The sequence below is a fragment of the Alosa sapidissima genome, chromosome 23 (assembly GCF_018492685.1).
Source record: "Alosa sapidissima isolate fAloSap1 chromosome 23, fAloSap1.pri, whole genome shotgun sequence".
NCBI classification, from domain to species: domain Eukaryota; kingdom Metazoa; phylum Chordata; class Actinopteri; order Clupeiformes; family Clupeidae; genus Alosa; species Alosa sapidissima.
The window spans coordinates 14,293,115-14,304,464 of record NC_055979.1 but is presented as its reverse complement, the minus strand read 5'-3'; the positions used below and the strand labels follow the sequence as shown (position 1 = coordinate 14,304,464).

Sequence of the window (11,350 nt, the reverse complement as noted above, 5' to 3'; positions counted from 1 at the left end):
ATGGAGCGTGGGAGGGTAGGTTGGCCACTTTGACCTGGGTGATACTTTGAGTTTGTTCTCTAAGGCCTTGTGTCTAACACCGTGATCCTCTTTCTCTCTCTCTCTCTCTCTCTCTCTCTCTCTCTCTGTCTCTGTAGATCATCTTCTACGAGGACAGGAACTTCCAGGGCCACAGCTATGAGTGCAGCAGCGACTGCCCAGAGCTCAACTCACACTTCAGCCGCTGAAACTCCATCCGGGTGGAGAGCGGGGCCTGGGTGGTGTATGAGCGACCCAACTACCAGGGCTCCCAGTACGTGCTGACCCACGGCGAGTACCCCGAGTACCAGCGCTGGAATGGCTTCAACGACACCATCCGCTCCTGCCGCATGATCCGTCACGAAAGTAGGCTTCGGGGTGGGTGAGCTGTGCAGTACCAGGGTCTGGGTTTGGGTCTGGGTCTTGGGTGCCAGCCTCCAGGTGTCAGTTGCCTGACTCATGGGTCAGTCACAGCAGTTGGCAGATGCCCCTAAAGTCCGATTCAATTCAGGTAAATTGTGCCAACTCATGTCATATTATTACTAATGACCACTGGATCTAAAGGGTGTAAAGGCCTCTAGTTAGACTGTTACTCCCACCTTGTTTGAAATTCACCTGGGAGATCTCATAAATGAGTTCCAGCAGGGTAAAGATGAAGGCTGTGCTTCATCAGTCTATTTGACATTGACTTGTTGGCATAGTTCAGGCAAAAACTCAACAGGAGTCTCCATTGCCTGTTAACAAGTCTCTTTTTTGGAATGGACAGAGAGATATGGAATTGTATAAGAGGTGATTTGTGGTTCGAAGCCCTTAACACAACTAGTCCTCACTCAAAGCCTTCTTCTCTCTCATCCTCCTCCTTCTCTTTCATCCTCCTCCTTCTCCTGCTCCCTCTCTTCTCTCCCGCTCCAGAACTACGGCACCTACCACATCCGCGTCTACGAGCGCCCCAACTTCCAGGGCCAGATGATAGAGTTCAACGAAGACTGCCCCTCACTGGTTGACCGCTTCCAGCACCTCGAGGTGCACTCCTGCAAGGTGTACGATGGCGTCTGGGTCTTCTACGAGCAGCCCAACTACCACGGACACCAGTGGCTGATGGAACGTGGAGAGTACCGCCGCTTCACCGAGTGGGGCGCCATGCACCCCAGTGTTGGCTCTCTACACCGCACTTTTGAGATGTTACCTACCTGTGTCTGTCCTAATCAATAATCAATAATTATGCAATGACAATAATAAAAAATAGCATGATGGAAGGTTTTATATTCACCTAACAGGATGAGTGTCATCATTTACTCACACATGCAAGATCTGTACATTTGCCACACACACACACACACACACACACACACACACACACACACACACACACATACAGACACACACACACACACATTCAATTAGACACATTTATTGTAAATTCAGTAGTTGATCACTGATTTGTTCACCCAACTCTGCAGAAGAGAGCTCTCTCTCTCTCTCTCTAGCACTCATTCTCTTTTTCTTTCTTTCTCTCACCCTCATTTTCTACCACTCACTCTGTCTCTTCTCTTTCTTTCTCCCTCCCTCCCTCCCTCTCTCTCTTTCTCTCTCTCTCGTGCAAAGTTCATGTGGCAGCTGTAATACCGTAATATTCCAGCAGCTTGATGTTGTTGATAAGGCCTTTGATGCCCCCACCACTCCACACTCACCCCCACCCCGAACCCCCCCCCCCCCCCACCAGAAGCTCCCCGATAATTCCAGACAGTGGGAGCATGGCCCACTGTGGCCCATCAGGTTATTTCGGGCTGGAAAGGGGGCACCCGGGGCAGGTGCGTGTCAATGGGCACCGCTAAACCCCACACAGAAAGGGGGCTTTACAGTGCGCTGATGATTCAGGGGGATTTGCCAACAAGGGTCTCCGGCATGCCACCGGGGCATAGCGCTGAGGTGGCAACCAGTGCCAGAGATCGCTGAAATAACACTGTGCTTTTGGGACGCCCGGCCACACACAACAATGACCCGCGCAGGATTCGCCCAGTCCATTCCACCCCCCCCCCCACCCCCACACCCTCCTCGCACCACTCTGCTGGCACAGCCCTGGCCTGGCCAAGCCTGCGCAGACCCACACTCCACAGTATGGAGAGCCATATAATATAGTTATATAAAATATATAGAAATATAACTGATGCAAAAGATGCTATTGTTGGATTTCTATGCAACGTCACGAAAACATGCGTGCGCAACCAAGAGGCAGAAAGCACCATAGAACAGCATAGAACAAAAGAATAAAATGAGTTTTTGTGCTGAAAACTGCACCAATTCGAAATCACGATGGTTAGAGAATGTTAAATATGTTCAATATCCCTAACGGAATGCATGTCTTTGCCAAAAATGACAAAATACGATGTTATATTAATAATAAAAATGAACGGCAAACTTTGAAATATAGTCTGAAATGAGATGTCATTATCATTGAGACAACAGGGGTATACAAAAAATCCGATTGTAGCTTACAGTAGCCGACTATTTAGGTTAAGTTTATAACGTTGTGGACAGCCACTAAGCGTCTTCTGCCCCACGGCTGCGCGCGCATCTAGTTTTGTTGGTAAACGGGAAACCCGTGTATACTACTCCTTCTTCTTCTTCTCCCCCTACTACTACTACTACTACTACTACTGCTACTGCTACTACTACTACTACTACTGCTACTACTACTACTACTGCTACTACTGCTACTGCTACTACTACTACTACTGCTACTACTACTACTACTACTACTACTACTACTGCTACTACTACTACTACTACGACTACTACTGCTACTACTACTACTACTACTACTACTGCTACTACTACTACTACTACGACTACTACTGCTACTACTACTACTACTGCTACTACTAGGCTAATAATAATAATAATAATAATAATAATAGTACTAGTAGTTGTAGTAGTAATGCCTGGGGAATATAGGTTTGAGGGCACAAGTCCAAGTCCAACTTTAGTGTACACTGATGAATCATGATATATCACAATGCAAGGACAATATTATTCTTGTTTTAACCAAATGCTTAGATTCAATCTCTAAAAAGACACAAGCATCATCATAATAAATAATGTCTGCAGACACAGTACACTACAGGGTTAAGGTTGTGCTTGCAACTGCACTACAGTGCTGTGCTGTGATAATCTTGCAGAAACACAATACAATAGTGGCAAACACACACACACACACACACACACACACATACACAGAGGTATTTATATGGACTTGAACCACTTTATTTGTAAAGTGTAGACTATGTGATGGTGATACTGCACTATAAACAATAAATTGATTGATTGATTACTAACATGAATTATTATTGTATATTTATTGTCAGAAGTTGAATATCATAAACACTAGATGGCGCTAGTGATTCAGTGCACAATAATGATCTTCTATGGATAGATGATAGTGAAGTAATTCTGATGTCTGATTAAAATACTGTTTCCTAATAGAGAAAGAAATACTTGATTATCGGTGCTTATACCTACCTTGTTTAGATGATGTAAAATCTAGATTATATACCAAAAATGCAAACAGAATACTGTTACTGTAATGTATCAAATCCCTGATAAAATAAAATAGGTATATGGCCCCATCTAGTGGAAAGTGAGTTTGTCCTAAAAACATAATTTGTGTAACAACATCATTCCATGGACAAAAACAAAGCATCATGCATCAGCTCTTTCACTTTCCCTCCACCTGTGCTTAACTTTCTTTTTTTAGTTTACTCTTTTACTTTCTCTTTTATTTCAATCTTTAATGTCCTCATTTCTGTCCTTTGCTTTCTCTCCCATTTTAACCTTTCACTTTCACTCTCAGCATTTCATTATCCATATTTATTTGTTCAGGGGTGTTTTTGTTTGTTTTTCCTCATGGTTTCATCAGAGGAGGTCCAGTTCAGAGGGGTTCATGGAGGCTTTCTAAAGGTGAAGAATGTGTGTCTGTAGTCTCTCAATTCTTAAGCCAGGTCAATCAGACTGATCCACTGAGCTGCTTGACATTCTGATATGGTTTTTGGTCATTCTAATGTTGGACTGGTTCAGACAAGTTATACACAAAAATGGAAAAGGGCTTTTTAACTGAACAGACCTTTGAAAGCAAAGATGATGAATGTGTCTAATTGAACCCAAAATGTGGCACTCTTAAAACAAATGTGTTAGAAACAACACAACACAACAAACAAACTGTGTTGTCCCTATCTGGACATAGAGGTGTGTGAAAAAATAACACAAGTTGTGTTATTTTCAACACATTTGCAAGAGTGTACACAATATAACAAAAGCAATGTGTTAGAAACAACACACGTTGTCCCTATCTGGACATTAGATGTGTTAAAAACAAGTTGTGCTATTTTCAACACATTTGTTTTCAGAGTGTGTAATCATTTATATTTTCCTTTCTTCCACTTAATAATATTTAGCCTTTCCCCCCTTGTTCTAGGTGACAAATCATGAGGTGTACTGCAAAGTAAACTACCTTTCTTATTTGGATGACTACCGCTTTATTTTTGCAAGAGTTAGTTCATTCCTTCAAGCTACCTATGAGGAAAGACTTGATCTATCTTGTTGCTACATGTTAATTTCGAAACACATATACAGTATTGTGTGGTATTATTTGTCCTTGTAATCCTGGTTAGGATCTGAGCTCCATCTCTCATCTCTGACATATCTGTTTTTTTTTTTGTCTCTCTCAAATCCAAAACAAAAGTGTTTATGGCTTGCTACTGCAACTTCAGACTTTAGATTAGAATACTCGTCTATTTCTTTCTTAAACAATGAGTGCAATCTAACTGAACTGGAGTAGCCCATTAAAAAACCTTAAAAAAATTGTACAAACATCCAATCCCGTCTCCCCTCTTTACTTCAGATTATGCAGCATGCAGGAACAGGAGAAGATAGCTCTGACCAACAGGGATTAGGCCTGAAGTGACAGATGACAATCACATACGTTGGCAGTGATTCCTAGGCATGTTAAGATGCCAACCATACTGTCAGACAGATGGACAATTAAGAGAAAAGGACTATCCAGATTATCTACAGTATGTTTACCTTTGCCTTTACACACAACAACCTCACGTCATTATGATGACCTTACACAAACACCTTGAAAGATATAGAATTTAAAAAGGTTTGACACATCTGGAAAAATATTTTTATATATAAATATACAGTTTACAAAGCATGTGCTCTGTCCACTGCTCTGTTCTTTATGCAGATACTGCACCTCCCTCAACAATATCAACATTAACATAAGATTTGTAGGAATTGCTTTAAAACAAGCCCTAAACATGGAGTACTCTATGCCTTAATGAGAACATATTGTGGCTGTGGTAACCTGCTTACGCCGTTGAGGAAGTCTTTCAGTCAATAGGTCAGCAGTCATTCAGTCAAGAATGCCATGCAGCCATTCACTGATTGCTTAAAACTGAACAGCTTTCAGATTTGGAATTTGAACAATTTAACACGAATGTTCCACATAATAAAAAGGTGAAGTTGATAACCTTGAATGGGCCTATTCTCCCTGACCAGAGTGCCTGTCTGACTTTGACTGTGGCAGGGATCCTTGACCCACTGGTGGTCAGTGAAAGCCTTGCCAGTGGTTCCTGACCATGCTATAAACAAATCAATTAAATTAAAGTGTGGTAATTACAATGATTTTTCATTCAACAGGGGTCCTCAGGTTACTTTGAAATTCAGGAAAGTGGTCACTGGGTCGCAATCAAACCCCTGAACTATGGCATACCCTGACTTCACACGCTGGGAGAAGTTGAGGTTTCCTGTGACTCGTATGAAGTTTTCCAAAGGCACTTTTCCTTCACAGTCACTTCACAACATCATAGTGTTACTAGGACTGCAAGGGAATTTGACACTGTGGTGGATACAACTCAGTGGGTATAAATAATCATGGAAACTGTGTGATATCTCTGTATCATGTGTCATCATGACTACGTACCACTACACCATGTGTCACCTGCAGAAGGTTGTGCTCATCCTCAACTGTTTTGTCATATCAATTTCTAATTTTAAGCCCATTTTTTTTCCCCTTTAAAACATTCATTCATCAAGATATGCAAAATCCCCATAATTATGTGTATTTTTCATGTCTTATTCACATGTGTGCAGGCTATTCTATCAGTCATGAACAAATTCAGAGTGAAAACAGAATGAGAGAAATATACCAAAATCTGCCCTTCCGCTGCAACTACGCCATGATTTCATGGTAAGTCTGAATCTCTGTAGTGACCGTCTGTCTGCAGTTCTAGTCTACTCCCTCCCGTTTAGCTCATTTGCTCTGGGACAGGCGTTCTGTGTGTCAACCCACGCTGCACAAATGAAGATGGATTGGTTAGGGAAGCCTGAACTGGGAAATGGACGGGAGTGAGACTAGGCTGTAATCACTTTTTCCCAGACCTTGCCCTTGCATCAACCAAGATGTAGGCATAGACACAGGCTTCAGTGACATGCAGTCCATGGCAAGAATGAGTCAGGTTCTTTTTTTTTTATATAGTGAGGGTTATGACAGGAAATTGTGTGCTATAAATATCACAAAACCACTTGTTTTTTTCCTAATAAAACTTTATTTCAAGATTCACTCTTCAAATGTTATCATGGTGTTATTCTGTTCAACCGTACAGATGACAGCAGAATTAGGCCTACGTTTAAAAAAAATCTTCCAGTTGTTCCAGCTAGGCTTGTTCTCAGGAGAGCTTCTCAAAAGAAGACTACTTTGAGATGTCTGCTAGTGGCATATCAAAATGTTTACATGTAAACCCAAGACAATCTGATAAGAAAAAAAAATCCTGAGATAGATTATCATTTGGCATTCTAGGTACCAGCCCTCATCAAAGAAGCTATGTGAACTATTTCACATAATATGTAACAACTTATATATTACAGTGTGAGTGTTATAACACATCTTGTGTAGAAATATAAAAAAAAATAACAATAAACATTTGCACCAATATTTATGGACATTGAATATATTAATACTCTAAACAATATGCAGGAAATGAGTAAAAGAACACAATAAAAATGCAGGAATGAGAGCAAATCAACTGTGCTGTTAAAAGAAACAAATCAATTAAAATTCCAAAAGTGATTGTTGTGTCCAGTTTGCACGGGCAGTGTTTTTGATATAACAGGTCACATAAATAAAACTATAAATAATTACCTTAATTGACATGTTATAAAACTGATTTCAAAAAATATATTTTTTAATCCCCCTCCATTTAGTGTAGTTTGTCCTTGGGTGTGCAGCGTAATATTAAATGGGGAGAAAACATTCTTCCTGTGTTTTGACAAATCCCCTAGTACAGATCTTGCGGCAAACAGTAACAAAAAGTAAACAAATCAGTGGAAAGCACGCCACAATAAACAATTTGTAATTCCATGTGATGACGATATAATAAATAACATTACGACTAACATCTAAGTACAAAACACCAAATATCATGGACTATGCCTTTAAGAACTGACATTCAGAATTCTGTGCCAGACAACCACTCCCCACACCCTCCCCTCCCCCCGTCACCCCTACCCCTCAATTACTGAAAGCTTGACAATGCAGGCAGCATTTTTAATGAGAGAACTGCTAACATGGCGTTTCTAGGTCTGGGGCTGGGATGGGGTGGGGGTGTTGTTGACTGCATGGCTGCACAGTGCACTATGGGGCAGTGAGCGGGGGGTCTATAGGGACCTCCATGAGACAAACACAGCACAGCCATCTGATGGTGCTAGGATAGTGCGCTCAGTTCAACCCCATATGATTCTGCAGAGGTTTCCTTCCATTTCCCATCCCTCACCATCAGCAAGCTTTGGCTTGCCGGTGACATACCCGACAGAGAGTGAGGTGAGCAAACTTGCTGGGGCAACAACATCAGAAATGCCATGAACTTGTCACGGAACACGTGTAATAATGAAAGAGAAGTCTTGCAAAACAGCCTACAGCTACCCGATCAGGACTGAGAACTGAGAAATGCAGCCCTTGAGCAGAAAAGTGCCCAGTGAGATTAATACCCAGCGTAGGCAGATACTTTAAGTGCTGGTTTTAAATATACAGGCATAGTAAAGCAAGCAAAGCTATCAGATTGTTCTCTCATTGTGCCCACATACTGGATACTGATCGGAATATGAGATATTGGTAGTGTTCTGATGTGTTGAATTTCAACATCAAATCAAATGTCATATAACACCTTTTAGCAATGTTAAAGCTGCCAAAATCTCTACATCATTCTTCTTATCAAGCATAGTAATTCATAGTGTCTTTCAATCCACACACCTCTCTATTTGCACATGTCTTGTGCAGTTGTTTGGAAGTAATTCAGTCTCTTATCAGTAGAGTAACCTAGTCTTATTACACTCAGCTTCATCCTGTCTGACATGCTGTGGCCTGCAGTGGTAACGTTCAGTAGGAGGCCTGCAGTCCACCAGGGCTTTAGTTTAGATTAAGACCTTGTTACAAAATACAGCGTGATTTAACACAACATGTGACCGTGTGACACTGAAATCCTTTGTCAGTGATCCAGGCTACTTAGCAGGTCCAATGGGGCCCTTTACATGTAAGCTTTGGTTATAAGCTCACCGACCAGGGAATGGTCCCTGCCAAAGAGATTTCAAATTTGCAAAAAATGTTGCACCACTATTCTGAAAGGTTCCAGATATTAAGGTTACTCCAAGTAGAAATTAATTCCCTGTAGGCTACTCTCATACAACTACAGCCTTTCATAGGCTTAGAGGGCTTTACTGTTAGACCTTTGTTGAAAGTTAAAGTACATTTCAAGTAGCCTAAAGCAATGATGAAAAAAGGACACAGTTAAGAAGCAGATTTGTTACATATACTACATTCTCAACCCACAGTGAGAATGTGAGAGAATGTAAATAGGCTGGTTTTGATCTGTTATCGGCTCACCCAAACAGGCTTGACATGGGCCTGGTCCGAGGTGGACTTTTATGGTGAGCCACCTCGCTCAGCTGCCTGTCACTGAACGAGGTGCTGTGAACTATCTGTGTCCTGAAGCGGATCTTGTTCATCTTGGGTTTCATCTTGCTCAGCGAGGACTTCCTGCGCAAAGGCTTTGCCCTGGCAGAGCTGGCACCGTCGTGGACATCCTCCTCACTGTGGTTAAGTAACTTCAGGGGCCTCAGGTTAGACTGGAGGACCTTTGACAGCCTCCATCGAGTGCCCTCACCATAGTCATTGTTCTCTGTGTCTGACTCCCCATGCCCCCCTGTAATCTCACATATTTCCCGAGCCACGCTTTTGGGAAGGTACTGACAAGCTTTTTTCCCACTGTAGTCTCGGGCTTCCACATCTGCATCGTAAGCCCCTACAAGTAGCTTCACCACATCGACGTGATTGTGCATAGCTGCCAAGTGCAGGGGAGTGTAGCCAGCACTTGACCGGACATTTACGTTAATAGGCACCGCATGCTGCTTGGCATAGTTCACCAGCAGGGCCAAAAGCTCCTGCTTGCCAAGCTTAGCTGCCCAGTGGAGGCAGGTGAATCCCGTGACAAAGTCCTTCTTCGAGATTAGGGTTGGCTCGCAGGCAAGAAGCCGGTGCAGGCTCTCCCACTCCCCGTCAGACGCACACATCATCCACTCATGTTCCATAGGGTCCAAGGAGACCGGGGTGTTCTCGTCATCTGTGATCGAGGACACCATAGAACCCGTCTCGCTATCGCTCCTTGAATCCTTGTGCCTTGTGGAGAGATAAACCGAGTTTCTAAGCACCATGCTGCGTCGTACCTGTGGAGAGCTGTTCATCATCAACTCAATAAAATTTTTACGGCTGCCTCGCGGGGTGTTGGTGTCACTCCCGGACATGCTTGTTGTGTCAAAATGCCCCTCGTCGCTTCCTTCCGATATGTTGGACCCCACACTGCGCTGGGACCCTCCAGATTTTCTCCTCCTCACGACACCTTTTATACTGTCCTCGTATGATTTCTCTGGCCCCTGTCCGTTCTGGGGCACCGCCTCAGAATACTTTTTTGAGTTATGCTCATCAAACGCATCGACTTCGGACAAAGTCTGATCGTGCTGTGGCAAACACACAGGTTGTGGAAGGCTGAACATGGTCCCATCGGAAGCGGCGGGCAGGGGAGACGCCTCAATCACGGCGATCTTTGGTATGCTCTGGTCGCTCGAGTGCTGTCTTTCATCGGACGGCTCGTCCATATTTTTCATAGGCGTACAGCTGCTCGTATTCCCCATTTTCGGAAGATTGTTAGATTCGGGAACTAGCAAGGCTGCCGAAGATGCATGCACTCCGCCAGAAGAGCTGTCTCGTGGCCGTTCCACTTCCCTGCTGTTGTCACTTCTGTAACCTGAGCCAGGTGGTATTTCTTGTTTTGCATCATCGTTTCCCGCAGATTCCAAAGAGCGCTCTGATGCCTTATTGCAGTCGCTGAGGTTTATCTGAGGTATGTTGTGGAGAGAGCTGCCAACGATTATTTTTTTGGTGAGAGCATCATTTTCACCGTTAATTGTCTGTTCGCTCCTCTCATTGCCATTGTCTCCACACAGGGTGTTTTTATCCTGTCTAGAACCCCTGTATTTCTTTTTCAAACACACATATTTAGTCCCATTCTCGAGCTTCACAAATGCTACATTGTCCACGTGCATTTTAAAAGCATCCTTCATCATATCTTTGTTATTTGGATCTGACGTTAAAACAGCTTTGAAATGATCAATCAGTTCCAGGTTCTTCACTGTACCTCCTCTCTCCATTAGGAACCTTAACACCGTTTCTTGCGTGCAATCGGTCGCCATTGGGGTTGTGTAGATAATAAGCTACTGTTAATCCTGAAAAACGTATGAGAGGTCTGGTCATTGCCTCTAAAAATGTTGTAAAATATCCTAAATTTGGGTGGCAGCCTGCGCACTACAACAACTAGGACATGGCATCAGGCGAGGTCCCCCTAATCACCCAGGTAAGAGCTTGGCAAAATCTGACAGCAGCTCGCAAGCTCGTGGGTTACTAATAAATAACAATCCACGCCCCCTAGCAACCACCTTGCTATAAGCCATCAATCGATGCAACTGAGACCTGAGGTTTGCCATTTTGGATCAAACCATTGTAAAAAACCATGGGGAAACAGTTCTTCGGTTGAACCAAAATGGCGTCAGTTTCACAAATGAACGCTATATACACTTCCGGAACAACCCCAGAGTTGGTTCATACCATTAAAATGAACTAGGTGAATCGTTTATTTTATGGAATACCTTCATGACCGTGAAAGGTATCATTCATATCACACTTAAGTAAATATGTATTATTGAAGTGTTCCATATTTTCATAAAC

The 11,350-nt window shown here is 43.0% G+C and overlaps 2 protein-coding genes across 2 annotated transcripts; one reads left to right on the top strand and one right to left on the bottom strand.

Moving 5' to 3' along the window:
* On the top strand, positions 1-1,230 carry LOC121699037 (gamma-crystallin 1-like). The gene is made up of 4 exons (XM_042081635.1): positions 1-15; positions 246-384; positions 720-724; positions 931-1,230. Exons 1-4 carry the CDS (start codon positions 1-3, stop codon positions 1,228-1,230), a joined length of 459 nt encoding a protein of 152 aa, XP_041937569.1.
* Positions 1,231-6,606: 5,376 nt separating this feature from the next.
* Positions 6,607-11,021, bottom strand: LOC121698835 (ankyrin repeat domain-containing protein SOWAHC-like). Its single transcript, XM_042081273.1, has one exon. The coding sequence runs from the start codon at positions 10,816-10,818 to the stop codon at positions 8,953-8,955; it is 1,866 nt and encodes a 621-aa protein (XP_041937207.1). The 5' UTR covers positions 10,819-11,021; the 3' UTR covers positions 6,607-8,952.
* Positions 11,022-11,350: the final 329 nt, after the last annotated feature.